The sequence below is a fragment of the Wyeomyia smithii genome, chromosome 3 (genome assembly GCF_029784165.1).
Source record: "Wyeomyia smithii strain HCP4-BCI-WySm-NY-G18 chromosome 3, ASM2978416v1, whole genome shotgun sequence".
Lineage (NCBI taxonomy): Eukaryota > Metazoa > Arthropoda > Insecta > Diptera > Culicidae > Wyeomyia > Wyeomyia smithii.
In genome coordinates this window covers 149302781-149319007 of record NC_073696.1, presented here as the reverse complement: position 1 = coordinate 149319007, position 16227 = coordinate 149302781, and the positions used below count along the sequence as shown (strand labels likewise).

General features: G+C 35.5%; 2 protein-coding genes and 1 long non-coding RNA gene across 8 annotated transcripts; 1 reads left to right on the top strand and 2 right to left on the bottom strand.

The window, feature by feature from the left end:
• The first annotated feature begins 1262 nt into the window (after positions 1–1262).
• On the top strand, positions 1263–3456 carry LOC129728678 (uncharacterized). Its single transcript, XM_055687129.1, has 4 exons — positions 1263–1517; positions 1807–2135; positions 2198–2406; positions 2465–3456. Exons 1-4 carry the CDS (start codon positions 1515–1517, stop codon positions 3454–3456), a joined length of 1533 nt encoding a protein of 510 aa, XP_055543104.1. The 5' UTR covers positions 1263–1514.
• Positions 3274–5825, bottom strand: LOC129732468 (uncharacterized). Of its 5 annotated transcripts, none has more exons than XM_055693372.1 (5): positions 5747–5825; positions 5066–5319; positions 4736–4995; positions 3514–4679; positions 3274–3452 (listed from the first exon to the last, which is right to left on the bottom strand). In XM_055693372.1, exons 3-4 carry the CDS (start codon positions 4992–4994, stop codon positions 3514–3516), a joined length of 1425 nt encoding a protein of 474 aa, XP_055549347.1. In that variant the 5' UTR covers position 4995; positions 5066–5319; positions 5747–5825; the 3' UTR covers positions 3274–3452. The 5 variants fall into 5 exon arrangements, with proteins under 5 accessions (XP_055549347.1, XP_055549348.1, XP_055549343.1 ...); XM_055693373.1 differs by lacking the exon at positions 5747–5825 and adding an exon at positions 5625–5720; XM_055693368.1 differs by lacking the exon at positions 5747–5825 and adding an exon at positions 5390–5716 and having other exon boundaries at positions 5066–5344.
• A 1320-nt stretch (positions 5826–7145) lies between these two features.
• On the bottom strand, positions 7146–9589 carry LOC129732467 (uncharacterized). Of its 2 annotated transcripts, none has more exons than XR_008729264.1 (3): positions 9214–9589; positions 8494–9134; positions 7146–8431 (listed from the first exon to the last, which is right to left on the bottom strand). It is a non-coding gene; the product is annotated as an uncharacterized LOC129732467 (long non-coding RNA). The 2 variants fall into 2 exon arrangements; XR_008729265.1 differs by having other exon boundaries at positions 9371–9589.
• Positions 9590–16227: the final 6638 nt, after the last annotated feature.

Genomic DNA, 16227 nt, shown 5'->3' with positions numbered 1-16227 from the left:
CTGGGTTGTTTTCTTACTCCAGCCACAGGCCGAAACCCTGGAAAACATCCCGTAACTAAACTGAACTTGTGGATCCTAGAAGCATGATCAACTCCAGAATATATCCCGAACACGCCATCATGTACAATCTCCACATTAAATTTCCCTAAACCGGTGAATCACGAATTACGATCTCCCCCAGAATAAATTCCGAGCTTCTGACCGTATTCCTTATCCACGCAAAAAACCTATTTCGTTAAAACCCTCCAGAACCTTGTTCCGAAACACTGTTTTACACGAAAATGATAAAATTCAAAAAATATCGTGAAACATTTCATTGAAATATTTCAATCAAAATTTTTCGACACCCCTCGTCATTCACACGATAACAACAATCGTCGCTCAAATCGATATCACGCTCGTGAAAAGTAACACGGCGAATGAATTAGTTTTAATTCAATTTCATAAGTTGCATGAAAACTCAAAAAATGAATACCGCATTTGGTGATGCTGTGTAATTTTTACACTGATTTTAGATTAATCTAGAATAACTCATTTTTGAATTTACCACTATAACTCAATTTTGAGTACTAAGCATGAAAAAACGACGCCATTATTTGACACGAGTGAAAAGGCGGCAAGATTCAACATTTGTGAGCCATTATTTAGCCTTTGCGGCCGTGTTATCTGTTCTTGTGGCTGTTTGAGTGATTCCAGAAAATCACGGACATTTTAAAAAGCTTTAAGGTACACATATAAACTTTTTTCATTATTCATTCTAAGGAACCAAAAGTTTTCAGGTTGTTCGTGTCATCAGGAAATTTGTGGGAGAGTAAAATATCAAGTGATTATGCATCACAAAAAAAGAGCAAAATATACTTAAAAAATAAATATAATTAGACACCGTTCAGATAGAATGTAACCTAAGTTTTGTTTTGTTCTGACTGTTACTGGCACAAACCTCCCTTTCTACGCTAACATCACATTTAAAACTGAGTGGTTTTCCACTCTTAAACTGAGTACTTTTAAATTCTGAAAATGGTTAGTCCTAAATTCAAAAATGAATATTTTTCTATTCAAAAACTTGATAGTTCCAAAATCTAAATCGGTGTAGGTTTTAATTTCAAAACTGAGTAGTTTTTAATTCAATAAATGGATAATTTTGTACACATAAACTGATATTTTTTAAGAACTAAATGAGTTTTATTGAACACAAAAAATGAGTTAAATTGTATACATCATTCTGAATAATAAATACACAGTATTTGCCCATACTATGGTTACACAATTTTGAATAACAACAGAGTTACTCAATTTTCGTGTTGTACCACTTTTTATGGAAATGAATTGTTTTCTAATCATTTTTGAATTCATTTTAGGGAGCGTGTATATAAACCATTTTACGAGACGTTTCTGAACTTGACGGAATTGTGTTTGACAGCTTGTGTGAGTGAATCATATGTAAACAAACTGTGCCCAAAAATAAAGTTTTTTCAAGTCGTTTTTTCTGGACTTCTGAGTAAATAACATTAAAAATGGTAAATATATTTAGATTCGGAAAAGTACGCTGCACTTGTTTTTGAATACCGGGTATAGAAAAAGTGGCTGCAAATGTGTGATGTTTGAAAAATAAGATGACGTGTTCCAGAAGCATTGAAAAAGATGATTCGTGTTTTATCAAAAAATATCAATAAAAAGTGTAGTTTTGCATCTAAATTGATTTTGTGTTCTAAGATCAGACCATATGTGTTGCAAAAAATATAAATTTCGGATGATTAAGTGTTTTGTACAGTGAAATTATTTACGACAAAAATCTGGTATTTTCAGGCATCTGTAGCTGATAGCTGTCAAGAAATTGAAGTTAAAATACAGCTTTCCGATATAATTTTTTACGCTTCTGGAGGCAGCAGATTGGTTGTAGAGGGTGAGCGAGTGTATCAAGCAAATAATTTGCTTTTAGTAGGTGTACAAGAAGTATTCAACGATGGACTGAGTATATTTGCATCCTGTTTGAAGTCTTCCTCGCCGAACTCGGAGCCGCACAAAATAATTATGCGCACGAAACGGGCTTTCGAAGATTGGAGCATTCGATGTTCCTGTAAAGCAGGAATGGGAAAATGTAAACATGCAATGGCCGTTCTCAACTATCTCTCACTGTAAGTATACTGAAGACCATGTAAAATCAATACCGATCAAGCTGATTTATTGTTTTTTAAAGGCATTCTTCAGTTCCACTGCTATCACAAACGGACCTACAGCAAAAATGGGGAAAAATAGCGCAGAGAGTAGCAGCCGATAAATATAAAGCTACAAAGGTGAGCGATTTTTGTTGTTCAGGAAAGGATCGCCGATCTACAGATGTACCCTTAAAGCGTATTAGTCTAAGTCCTCTTGAAACTACTTCAATAAGAAAATCTTTTCTCCAAAGTGAGTTTCTATGATTCTTGTTTTAATTATTTTTGACAATTCCGATTTTTTGTATTAGATATTCCAGATTGTTCTTTGTACTACGAGGTCTATGGCAGACCTCAGCAAGCAGAAAATAGTGAGAAACGCCCTCAACACTCGCGAATCGTAGAAGATTTGCTTAATATTAGTGCGCAGAGTAACACTAATCGAAGATCGTCTTTGGATTCGATTATTTCGGTAGATGAATCTTCTGAGATGATTGTTTTGAAGAGCTTTTTGGAGAATTCTCTCTGCAGTGATAAATATTCTACAGCTGATTACGAGAACATGCATTTCATTGGGCCTTTAGAAGAAAATTTAGGTGTTTTCTACGAGCTTCAAGTATGCGTCTCAACTCGTGAATCGATTCAGATATGCTGCGATACGATTGAACAAAGACTTTCCAAATCCTGGAAAATTGAACGCAGTCGAAGAATTACGGCATCTAACGCTTATGGTTTGCATACTTATTACAGTTCATTTGACAAACCGAAAGATTGGCGAAAGAAAATCATTAGTGTTGCTGCTTCACAGAAGATGAGAAACCCGTTGATTGACCATGGGGTGAGGTGCGAACCTCTTGCCATTAAATCTTACACTCAAGACTTTGGAAAGGTTGTGACAAAGTGCGGTTTTGTTATACCACCTCATATTCCTTGGCTCGGCTGTTCACCTGACGGAATTGTTTTAGATGAAAGAAAAATCATTGAGGTAAAGTGCCCGTTTGTTGGAAAAAATCACGTGTTAGCAGACACTCTAGAACAGCTATCATATTTATCTAAAAACTCAAAAAGACTTAAGATAAACCATTCATATTACGCCCAAATTCAACTAAACATGTTCATCTTAAAATGTAAGACCACTGATTTTATTATTTATTCAGAATTTGAAGACAAATGCTCTGTACAAACAATAATGTATGATGAGAATTATTTGCGAAAAATTCTTGGATCACTAAAGGAAGTGTACTTTAACGCATTTTTGAAATTTTTGTGTACTGCAATTTCCGTGTCACCGGCATGTGCCTAATAAATAAAAATTAAAATTAACTAACATAGGTGTTTAACATTTAATAAACTCAATTACCTAGAACCTTTCATTCGCTAATATAGGTTTCGATACATTTGTTTTTGCGCAGCAGATAAATACAATATCATCCAAAACTGGTAAGAAGTAAGTGCCGACTTTGTCACCAAGAAGACCAAACAACTTAACTCGTTGTATAGCTCTCTCGACGTGGACTCTAGCTGCTGCGATTGACACATTTTCAGTTGCGTCTGCCGAACTAAGCTGGGTTTGAGGAGCATGTAAGAAGGGCGGCCTGACTAATTTAATTCCTTTGCATCGACATTCTTCGTCAATCAAAAAACCTTTATCGGTCATCACCGCTTCACCTACATTGAATTTATCCAGTAGCTTTTCTTGTGCAACGATCTGTTTGTCAAAAACTTTGCCACCATATCCACAGCTGACAAAGGATATTGTTCCACCAGGCGTCACGGCAATTAGGTACTTTGCTGTTTCCCGTCCTTTGTAATGAGAATATGCGTTTATTCGACAATGCAGACACTTAGGTTTCTTGATGGCAATTTCGGTACAATCAAGCACTGCAATCACGTCCTCGTAACGGTTACGAAAATATCGGGGTATATTTTGTTTCATCTGTGCCTGTGTTGGCCAGAAGATTAGTGGTTCACAAACTGCCCTGATCCATGGTATTGTCCAATAAAACGCGATTGAGATCGTTTGATAATGAACCTTAAAAAGTGCTGCCATGCATGAAAATGACAAATTTGTTCTTATTTTGATAAACACTATCAATATTTGTTCCTCCAGCGAAAGGTTAGAATGCTTTCTTTCAACGTACTGCTCGAGAGATTCGATGGAAGATTTTATTGTTAGCAATAAACTAAATGAATTCAGTCCAGTCCATGCGGTGAGATCTGCATCCGTTTTAAATTGCACTGCCATGGTACGGCGACGACCGGCGAATACTTTTTCCATTTCCGAAGTATTTACTTGAACGGCAGCTTCAGCAGTTACAATAGAAGGCACAGATGAATCGATATCTGCTTCCATCTGTTCTGCCTGCTCTAACTCTGGTACAACTTTTGAGTTTTCCCGTCGTCTAACTCTTTTAGATCGAGCCGTCGCTAGTGCTATTAGCTTCGAGTCGCGTTTTGGCTGTGGAAGATTTTCATCTGGAATAGCTGATCTTCTTAAAATCATCCTACCGGTTTCACGGCTTACAGCTAAAAAAATATTAAATATAGTAAAAATTATTTTCTCACATGGTGCACAAACTTACTTGGACTGATAAAATTTTGGATGCTGAAATGACTGCTGCAAACTCTTGCCGTTGGAGCCGGTTCTTTTTTCAAACGAAGTGCTTGAACCCAAGCTTTCCAGCGTCCTTTGTCACGCCGTTCGGGAAGCGTATGGAACGAGATACCAGCAGCGTAACGTTGGTTGCACCCCGGAACAACACATACCATTCTGCTTTTTTTCTGATGCGGGGAAGGACAAATGCATTCGCAACTGGACTGCTCGGCATTGTTATGCTCCATGCTGCAATTTAACGTTAAGTTTAAAGTGATAATTTTATTTAATTCTTCACATTAAGTTAGTTGAAACTTACTTGTCTCAATGTTTACCAAAAAAACTGCACTTTTGAAAGTAATAATGTGGTACGAAAAACACTTTAAAAAACAAACTCAAATGGAGAAAAGATTCACTAATGAATTATCGATGTTTTTCACTAATTTTGTTGTGTTAACTACTCTCGAATAATGTTTTTTTTTTCTCACTCGAAAAAACACTTTAAAAGCAGTTGCCTTTGTTTATACTTTTGCACTCAGATACAAACTAATCGTAGATGTCTCCACCGTACCTCTGTGAATGAAATTTTGACAGAAAGCTCGGAACCAATGAGAATAAAAGAAAGGTGAGGAGGAAAACTTACTAACACTTACACGCGCCCTTCTGCTCATCCCCCTCTGCCCATAGAGTTCTCCAAGCGAAAACACACAAACACTACGACACGGCCCGCTTTACACTGTATATTGAAATTTGTGAGAGTGTATATCAAACTCGGTAGTTTTTTATGCTCACTTTCAGATGACAGTTCTCACAGGTGACAAAAAATTCTTACAGCTAACAAAAAATAAATCGTAAACATTGCACTAATACAAACGCACCTGGAGAACTCTATAGTTGATGCCAAATAGTGACGTAGTTATTTGGGTTTCCCATTGAGTTCATCTAGTTGTTTACATTTGAAGCATTTACTAATACTAGAAAAATTCACTCTCCTCCTCACCTCTCTTTTATGCTCATTGGCTCGGAACCGCTCACATAACGCACGTAAAAGCAACATCAATATCAGCAGGATCTGTGACACCTGTCAGTTCGTAAAATGGTCTACACGCTCTTTCTGTATAACCCAAAACTGAGTCAAAACCTAATCAGTTTCGCTAAAACCGTATATGTACTCAAAATTGAGTAGAAGTTGTTTTACTCATTTTTGAGTACCACCGAATGTTCTAAAAATTGAGTAAATATTACTCATATTATCCCTGATGCGCGATGCGTAAAAGTTACTCATTTTAGACTCAAAAATGAGTACTTTAAGCTTTAATGAGGGAATTTCGGAAAAATTATCTATATTGACTCGATATTATTATATTCTCCATTTTTAATTAAATTTATGGCTACATCGTACAACTTTTGGATTTCGGTTGGTATAGTCACACCGAACACAGCGAAGCTCTTGAAAAAATACCGATGGCAGCTATGAAGAACTCGTAGTCGAAGATGACATATCCATGAAAAATAACGAAATACCTGCCGGTCTTGAGCACTTCGACCTCGCATGCAATGTGAGGAAATGCAGATGTGTGCTCAAGATGACCAGCAAAATCCTTAAAGGGAAAAAAGTAAGTTGGTAGCGGAAAACTATTCGGCATACCACCTTGCAGAATACCATTCCGCAGAATAATAAAAAACGTAAAAAAAATGTTGGAAATTTGCCTTTGTTCGCCGGGACACGAGAGATCTATGAATTTATTCGCCGTATATCCAACCAACGAGCCCTGGTGAAAAAAAAAATTGGCATTAGTTGCAGTCAATTATTTCAAATTATGTATTACTTACCGATAACAACGAATTTCGAACACTTCTATTTCCTCCTTTTTTCAGACGGTTTGCTTGGTTTGCTGTTTGTTTTCAATTGCAAAAAAAATAACAACAACAACACGCAAGCACCGATTACCCAATTTTGAGTAATTTTGCCGCCATTATCAACTTAATTCTACTCATTTTTTGACGTCTTCGAACAACTGAAAACAATGATAAAAATTCAACTCAGCCGCTGAGTAGCCCAGAGTGAGCGTGTATTGTTGTTCTGTCATTCAACCAAACCAATGAGAATAACAGAGAGGTGAGGAGGAGAGTGCATTTTTGTAGTATTAGTAATGCTTCGAATGTAAACATATATGTTGATAATGATATTGTTACCGGTGACGTCACTATTTGAAGAGATCAGGAAATGGTACGGTTGCAGTATTAAGTTCGCAATATTTCTTGAGTTATTACTGACTTTTTTTGTAAAGTAGGTAATGTTTGTAACAATTTTCATTATTCAACATTAGTGATTTTCTTTCTAGCTTACTGGATTTCTCTTATAGATACTTTTTACAGTGTGTATACTCCCTCTAGCTGGCACCACGTACGATGTGGTTTTCGTTGGTACCAAAAACGGAAAAAAATATTAAGTGCATCAACATCTGTCGGCAAGCATAAAGATATGAAAACCGTCATTATCAGTAAAGGAAACAAAGTCAACGAAATGACAACATCCAGGAAGAACAAGGAATCAATGATTTTTTTTTTCACATATACAGGAATCAATGATAATCAGCAACGGAGAGATCGCTGACTTGCCACCGCGAGGAAGGGTAAACCAGAAGTCCGTAAAAAGGCGGCATAACCGTGATAATTCGACAGTGAAACCCTTTACGTAGGCAAGACGGTGTGTTTCTCTAAATAGTAGACAATGAAAGTGAAATAAAACATATTTCTCTGCAGTTTTATACAACTGTTTTAATTTTTCTCATATATCATAGGCAACTATATCAATTGAACGATGAAGTGTTTAATTTTACGAGAATTCTTCCTGTTAATAGCACTCCTCTCGTCAATCTTATTATTAGGCGTCTGACTAGAACACGTTATAGTGTCACTTTTTCGTTGCTTCCGAATTCGCATCCTTGCTTTCTCCTTTTTTTCTCTTGCAATTGCTTCTTCAAACTTTTTCTGGAGGCTGCGGAAATTTTTGTTTTAGTTTATGGATAGTCCTGTTTTTACCGTTTTGTTTATTTTTAAATCCAATTTGATTAGTGTCCGGACCGACATTATGAATCCAGTTAAAATAGGAATCAAGCTGGTCTCCTATGTTTAACCATTCCTCACTTAATTAATTCTCTTTATTAGCATCTGGTTCACAGTTGTGTTCCAATGTTCCAATTGGTAGGTGTAATTTCCCAAATTCAGAAATTCATTCATCTGATTTTTGGCGATGTAACCTATAGCTTACTACAACCATCTGTCTCTTTAAGACTCCTTTTCTTAGCTCCATATAGCCACGGCGATTCTTCGTTATCGCTGAACACTACATCCTCCTTTTTTCTATTCCATAGGTAAAGGTTGGCTTCACGGAAAACGTTAGATATAGGATTGACTTCCTTCGTCAAAACAGACCGCGTATTTTGGTTAACTTTCAACTGCTTTGAAAATCCTTCGCCAAGAATCATCAATCGACGTTCGAGAGCTTTAAGAGTGGTTGGATGGTTATGAATACCACTGTTAAGTCGAATCACCGCAAACTCATTCTCTGCGCAATCCTTATACATAATCAGAAATCCTTGCTCCAAAGCGGGGAGTTTTCTAATCTCTATCAACAGTTTTTTTGCAACTGGATGGAAATGTGTATCGTTTGTTGGAACAACTGAAAACATGCAAATTAATGTAAAAAAAGAATCGTAGCTAATAATAACAAAATGAAATCACCTTGTTTCCTGTTCGAGCTGGCAGACAATGTGTTGTAAGCACTTGAATCTCTGTGATCATAGTTTCCATTTGGTCAAGAATCTGATTTTGTTTTTCGAGTTCCACACCATAACATTTTTTCGAGAGAAAATTCAGGTTTAGTGAATAACAATTTATCACTCGAGTTCTTTTTGCTGCCTCTGCAGATGAAGTTTTGCGAATATTTACGCAGCACTCAGGCATTTTCGATGAATAAACACTTGAAAAATTGAAACTATTCTCTTTACCGGTAAATGCACTAGACAGACTAAGAAGTAAACAAAAATAGTGAATAGGTGTTTGGTGCAGGGTGGCCACATTTATTTCTGTAGTTTTGCTCAAAAATATCTGTATATCTGTTTCACGGGTTAAAACATCTGTATAAAAAATCTGTATCGAGCAAACTAAGAATGTTGGTTGAAAAACTTCTACCTTAAAGAATATATTGAAACAAATCACCATTTTTCGCTTTTGCTTAATTGTTTCTCGGTTTCAAACTTATAATCAGGCGATAATCAAATGTAGTAACTGAACACGATATTGCTTATTTTTCTTTAAGAGATGTTCATGCATGCTTGTGTTACTTTATTAACCCTTAAAGGCGCGCGACGTTAAAATATCATCTAAAAACATAAAATTTATGTTTAAAAGGTTTACTGCCTTAAAACTAACCAATATGCATAAATAAATTGAAAGATTTACTTTTTAATGTGCAAATATTACCATGTTGTTTTAAAACAACACTGTGACTTCATCGCAGAATAAAGTCTAAACAATTACTTTCGTTAACAGTAACTTTGAACTTGACCTTTTGTTAGTATAATTACTGATAATTCAGACATGTTCACAAACCACTAACCTTATTCTAAAATTTATTTTCAAAGACAGTCACCACCAGTCGGGAATCTCGCCATGTTTTTTTTTCGTTTCCGAGATTTTGACAGCAAAAATAAAAACAAAACATTCAAATACAGTACTTCCAGCTGTTAAGTTTTCTTCGTTAGAGTCTAGAGAGCTGTTCTAATGAATTATATTTCTGAAAAATACTAAAATACACATATTTTAAAACGTTTTTAGTAGTGTTGTTTTAAAACAACATTGCGCATTTAAGGGTTAAGTGTAGATCGTAACGTAGATTTCAGCTTTTAAAATTGATCTCATAAGCTCAGGGGCCCCATGAGATTTCTTGCTTTATTCTTGCTGCAATTATATATTAAAAATATGCGTTCTCCACAAGCCGAAGAATGTGGAATTATTGAAATTCGCACAAATGATCTCAGTAACGGATACATGAATTTACCATTCGGCGTTGTGGCGTCCAACTACTCAGATCAAGTTTGTTTTTAGCGAGCAAAATTCGCTATTTAATTCGTTAATTCGTTGAATCGAATGTTACATTGCAAGAAATTGATTTCAGTTCGAATAGCAAAAAATTCTGTAAAATCTGTATTTTTGACAATATTCTGTAATTCTGTAATACAGATTCTGTATTGCTTTTTTTGTTCAAAAATCTGTAAAATACAGAAAAATCTGTATATGTGGCATCCCTGATTTGGTGTTAAACTCGCAACCAGTGATGCCAGATTTACCGATAATTGTGTATAATACACACTTTCTACACAGACTAACAGACATAACACTTCGAACAAATTCTCAATAAAATCATCGTCCGGATGATTCTAGTACTTTACGTTAGTAACACTAGCGCCATCTGCTGCCGTGTTCGCGCTGCGTCATGTATTTCGACATCAGCGCTAGCGTTACTGCATGTGTCAAATGGGGAACCACAAAATATGTATGAAATTGCATGACGCCCCAGACGGCGTTTTCGCGCGAATACTATTTTTCGATTAGCAATTTGAAATGATCGTTTTTTGTGGCAATGGAGCTAGGTTCCAGTGTTACGTCTGTTAGTCTGTGCTTTCTATGTTATGCTACAATAAAGAATGATAATGACATGTCAAAAATATATCTAGCATCTTGGCTCGCGTTTGGGTGCGTGTAAGTGTTAGTAAGTTTTCTCCTCACCTCTCTTTTATACTCATTGCAACCAAACAGCTCAGCCAAGTATACAGGTTTATCTGTATTATACAGTTTTTTGAACACGATACAGAAATGATACAGAATACAGAGTTCATACAAAATTTTAATTTATAATACAGATTTGTACAGAATTTCAGCATTCGAATTTTTTAAGATCGGTTTAAGATCATGATGTTTAAAAAATGTTCGAACTAATGAACTGTTAGCTCTGCCTCACATATATTTCATCCGAACATCACCCGGTCAACATTGTTACGTTACATTATATAGATTGTTACGTAACAGTGTTACGATGTTATGTTAGTTATACGTTAGCTGGAAGTAAGTGGAAGGTTTCTATTTTCCACTTTTTTACATAACATTGTAACATTACAATGTTACATTGGGGTAACATAACTGTAACATTGTAGTTATATTAAAGCAATGTAACGTTATGTAACATGATTATTTTTGTTATGTAACAATACTTATATTGATGTGATGTAACGACATTAATATGGGTGTTATGTAAATTTGATGCTTATTTCCTTCTTTGTGTAACATTGTTTTATATATATATATATATATATATATATATATATATATATATATATATATATATATATATATATATATATATATATATATATATATCTCTCTATATATATATATATATATATATATATATATATATATATCTATATATATATATATATATATATATATATATATATATATATATATATATATATATATATATATATATATATATATATATATATATATATATATATATATATATATATATATATATATATATATATATATATATATATATATATATATATATATATATATATATATAATATGCTTCAAACAATCTTAATTTGCTAAGTTTTTAATGATTTCTGCTGAATACTTTCGAAAAAGAATCAATAGCAGTTCTATTTCCCTGTAGATCGAGCTAAATATCAAGAAAAAATATAAACATGTTAGGCCAAATCAGTAAACCTTTAGTATCTAATTGAATTAAGTAAACTTTTCGGGCGGTCTAAATAAGCGATTTGAAAATGAAAAACTTCTCTGAAAAATCCGCGTGAGTTCCGAAAATCGCGTAAATTCCAGAATCCGCGTAAAAGAAGTGAAAAAAAACGTGTTAAAAGACCGTGAACATTCTTTACACTACACTACTTGTTCTTCCCTTGTATATTTTAATTGTTCCTGCGGCCTTTGTTACACTGCCGACTACCGACTGGCAATGAACATCCATCGCGAGAGGGACAGATCTAAAACCTAAGAGTATTACACACGATTTCAATTAGCTGCTCAGTTTGATTCGTTTAGGGTGAAGTCCCGGTTAGAAAAAGTTGGCACTCGAGGTGCACCATCAGAACTATCTTGCGACTATTTGCATGTCGCATCTCCAGCAGCGACTGAAGCCACGTTGGTAATGGGCGTAAGCGAAATGAAGAATGCACTATGTTTATTTGTTTATTTATTTCGTCAATCATGGTAGACTACATACAGTTTACTTACATATATGATAAAATTGTTAATTTTGTCTTCTGTTATATTATATTCGAGAACAGATCTTACATACGAAACATAAAGTGTTTTAATGGTATAGGGGTCTTTAAAATTGTAGCTGAACCTTTTGATGAATCCTAACATACTGAAAGCTTTATTGATCATTGTATTATAGTGTTCCACAAATGTTAGTTTTGAGTCAAGTATTACGCCTAGGTCTCTAAACTTGTAACTCCTTTGAATCAACTGGTTTCCTAAAGTGAAAACTGAAATCATGATTGGTGTGTTTTTTCGAGTAGGATATAATGTTGCATTTTTAATATTAAGATCCAGTAGGCTTTTGGTACACCAATTGAAGAAAACGTTGATTTCATCCTGAAAATGTTGCAGATCTACGCTGTTACGTATCTCCATGTACAATTTCATGTCGTCTGCATAGATGAGTACTTTGGTGCATTTCAATACAAGATTGACATCATCGACAAACATAATAAATAATAAAGGACCCAAGTGGGAACCCTGTGGAACACCAGAAGTGACTTTAATTGCTGTCGAAGTTTTACCTTCAAAACGAACAAACTGCGTTCTATTCGTCAGGTACGATTCGATCCATGTTAGCAGTGTCGCTTTTAATCCCATACGTTTAAGCTTAAAAAGCAACAGCCGAATATCAACTCTATGGAACGCCTTACTAAAGTCAGTGTATAAAGTTTCAATGAAGTTATTCCTGTCCATCGCCCCTAAAGAAAAGTTCACAAATTCTAATAGGTTTGTAGAGGTAGATCTACCTTTGAAAAACCCGTGTTGGTTATTGGAAATACTATTTTTGACTTGACTGAACATTTTTTGATTTACGATTGCCTCAAACATCTTGGGGATCGACGAGATGATTGCAATTCCCCGATAGTTCTTGATATCTGACCGCTTACCAGACTTAAATATTGGGATTAAAAATGATTCTTTCCAGGCTAGCGGAAAAACGCCTGACTTAAGAGACAGGTTGAAAAGCCAAAAAAGGGGTTTAACAAATGAAGTTGCAATTGTTTTAAGTAATGATGGCGGTATCTGATCAGGACCCGGTCCTTTATTGGCATCAAGGCCTTCAAGCGACATTAGGATTTCTTGAACAGTAATATTGTCAACTGATACGTCATTTTCTTGTTCTTTTAGGTAGGAAAAATAGTTTATGTCTGGAGTATCCTCTGATGTTTTATAATTGTTTTGAAAAAATCGCGCAAACTAGTTACAAATATCACCACTATCAGTTCCATCAAAGTCTACAAATTGCATGCGGGATGGATAATTAGAAGTTTTCATTTTTTCGTTCGCGCAGCTAAAAAACGCTTTCGGATCGGATTTATTGTTGGCTTCTACTTTTGCATTAAAACTCTCATATGCTAAGGATATTTCTACGTCAAGTGCTCTGCAAATTTCTATATGATTATTAAGGTTCTGAGAACTTGTGTCTCTCTTATAAGCTTTATGTGCCTTTTGTTTTCTGTTTTTGAGATTTCTAATTTCTCGTGTGTACCATACCGGATATTTATAGTTTGCCTGTATCCTTTTCTTTCTCTTGGGCACGAGTCATTGATAATTGAATAAAGGCTGTTACTAAATATGCCGACAGCTTTGTTTATGTCTTTTTCATTTTTTAGTAATTTTTGCCAGTTTACATCGTTTAGTCTCCTATCAAATTCTTGATAATTAAGGTTTTGAAAATTGTGAACAAGCTCATAGTCGGTATCGCCAGGGCGCTGTCTACGAGAGTCAGTGAACAGTGAATACTCGATGGCAGTATGACATGCTTCGTTTCTCCATAATGGATCTACGGCGGCATCAATACAAAAGTCTTCAGTGAAGTTGGTGAATAAAAGATCCAAATAGCAGTTAAGTTGGTTACGAACATGGTTGATTTGATAAAGTCCAAGCTCGCTGATTTTATCGAAAATAAAGTGTAGTGTATCATTTTCACCTAAGACAGGCTGCAGAAGATATTCGTTATCGACATCCTGAGTAAAATCAATGGTGTTTTGATTAAAATCACCATAAATATGAATTTTAGTTTCAGGTTCTAAACAATCAATAATAAGTTGTGCTGTTTCGAAAAACTTTTCATACGAAGCTTTTTTTGCCATGTCGGGAGGAAAGTAAGCGGAAACAAACAGATGTTTTTCATTTTTCATTAAAACTTTTACCCAAACGTCTTCAAATTCAGCGTGTTTATCAGTAGGAAGTAGCTCTGATGGTAAAGTAGCATTAACAGCAATAAGTACTCCACCACCAGATTCTTTTACTGTTAGTTGCAAATCGCGATCACTTCGAAAAACATTAAACCTACTACCAAAGACTTCTTCACTTTTGATATCTTCTGTCCAGTTTGTTTCAGTAGCAAGAATGACATCATAATGACAGCCATTTACTTTTTTGAAGATTTGCTGCATTTTGTTTGCACCTTTCATTCGATTAAAATTTTGACAATACACTACTGTTTCACTAACACTAATTACCTCTCCTTGCGAGGATGTCGTCATTTTTGTATTTATGTTGTCCTCCAAGGGGTCCATCAGTTTCTGGCAAAACACGAATGCCTACATGTGCACGCAAACGAGAGGCTCTGGGGTAAGTGTGATGAAACGGAAGATGCCGACGTAGATGATAAGTATGAAGCTGAAGTAGATGCTGTACTGCTCGTCAAATCGGAACGCTCTATCGCAGAAACCAGGTTTACTTGTGGAAGTTGACAATCTGCTGGATATGGATTCAATACTTCACCACGTTGGAACCTAATACCATGCTGTGTTTGTACCGGAGGCTTTGAAAATGTTGTTTTCGCAGCTGCTAGTAGCTCTTTATCCGGAAGAGAATTGTTTACAGGTTTATGGTTGGTCTGATTCATCCTCGTACTGTCGCAATTTTGGTAACTACATGAAGGTACGTTGTGGTTTATGTTGCTGTTGTCAATATTTTTGGTGTTGTTGTAGTTGTAATAGCTGTGTGTGGGTAGATCATTCCGGTTGTTGTTACTTGTGCGGTTACGTGTTATGTTGGATTTGTTATTTAGATTCCAACACTTTTTATTGGCATTTCTTTGCTTTATGGCTTCACTTTAACCTTTTGCTGCTGAACGCGGCGCAACTTACGTTTGTCGTAATCTGTCCAGTCAGCACGCCACACTTTTTTTGATCCGAGCATTCGCCAACCTTCTGTTAATTTTGCTGATTGATCAAGTAACTCTTCCATCAAGCTCGGAGGACACTCTGATTGCGATCGAGTATTTTTAATGTTTTCTTCCAGACTACAAATCGCATTGCTGAGTGATTTTACTTCAATTAAAACATCACCGCTAACTTTATCTAGAGCCTCCTTTGTGGAGCGGGATTGAACAGAACTGTTTTCGTTACAGTGCACTTTCATGTCCTTCGTGAGGCTACCTAGGTTTTCTAAATTATCACTAATTCGCTTGAGATCTGCAACGAGGTCTGTTGTGAGATCTGTTACATATCCTTCAATTCGGTCCCTTGTAGCTTCCATTGATACATCAAGGAGCTTCGTGATGTGGTTTTTAATTTCAATGAGCTCCGAATTCTTCGCGGTTTCCATGTCAAGCGATAATGCGGACACAGCACTATCGACTTTTGTTGCTGTGTTCTGGTTTATCGCTGACACGGATTCCATCAGCTGGTGCTCCATATGACCGAACAGCTTATCCATTGCATTGAGCTTTTTGAGTTCAGCAGCAATCTGAGAGTTGGGTTCAGTTTGGGCTATGCTTGGGATGGGAATACCATCAGTAACTACTTATAGTTATCAGTGAGGAAAACTATCGCTAACTATTAGTAAAGTTTTTTTTGCTGATATTGTTTGCACTTTTTTCGTAGGAGAGATACTCTACAGTCATATAATTTTCACATAGGCGCAACTAAAAAAAATCTCAGGGGGGCTCTATTCTTCTTAATTTTTTATTGGAAAAAATATCCAAAGCGGTTAACGCTTATTTTTTTAATCGTGTAGTATAGTATCGAAACAAAAAAAAAAAAAAAAAACAAATACAACTAGAAAGATCACTTCCAGCGAGATTGACTCTCCGAACTAATGTGTTGTAAATCTTAACCACAGCCTCAACGCAAACCTCTTGCAGCAAAGCAAAACAAAATGTTTTTAGTACAT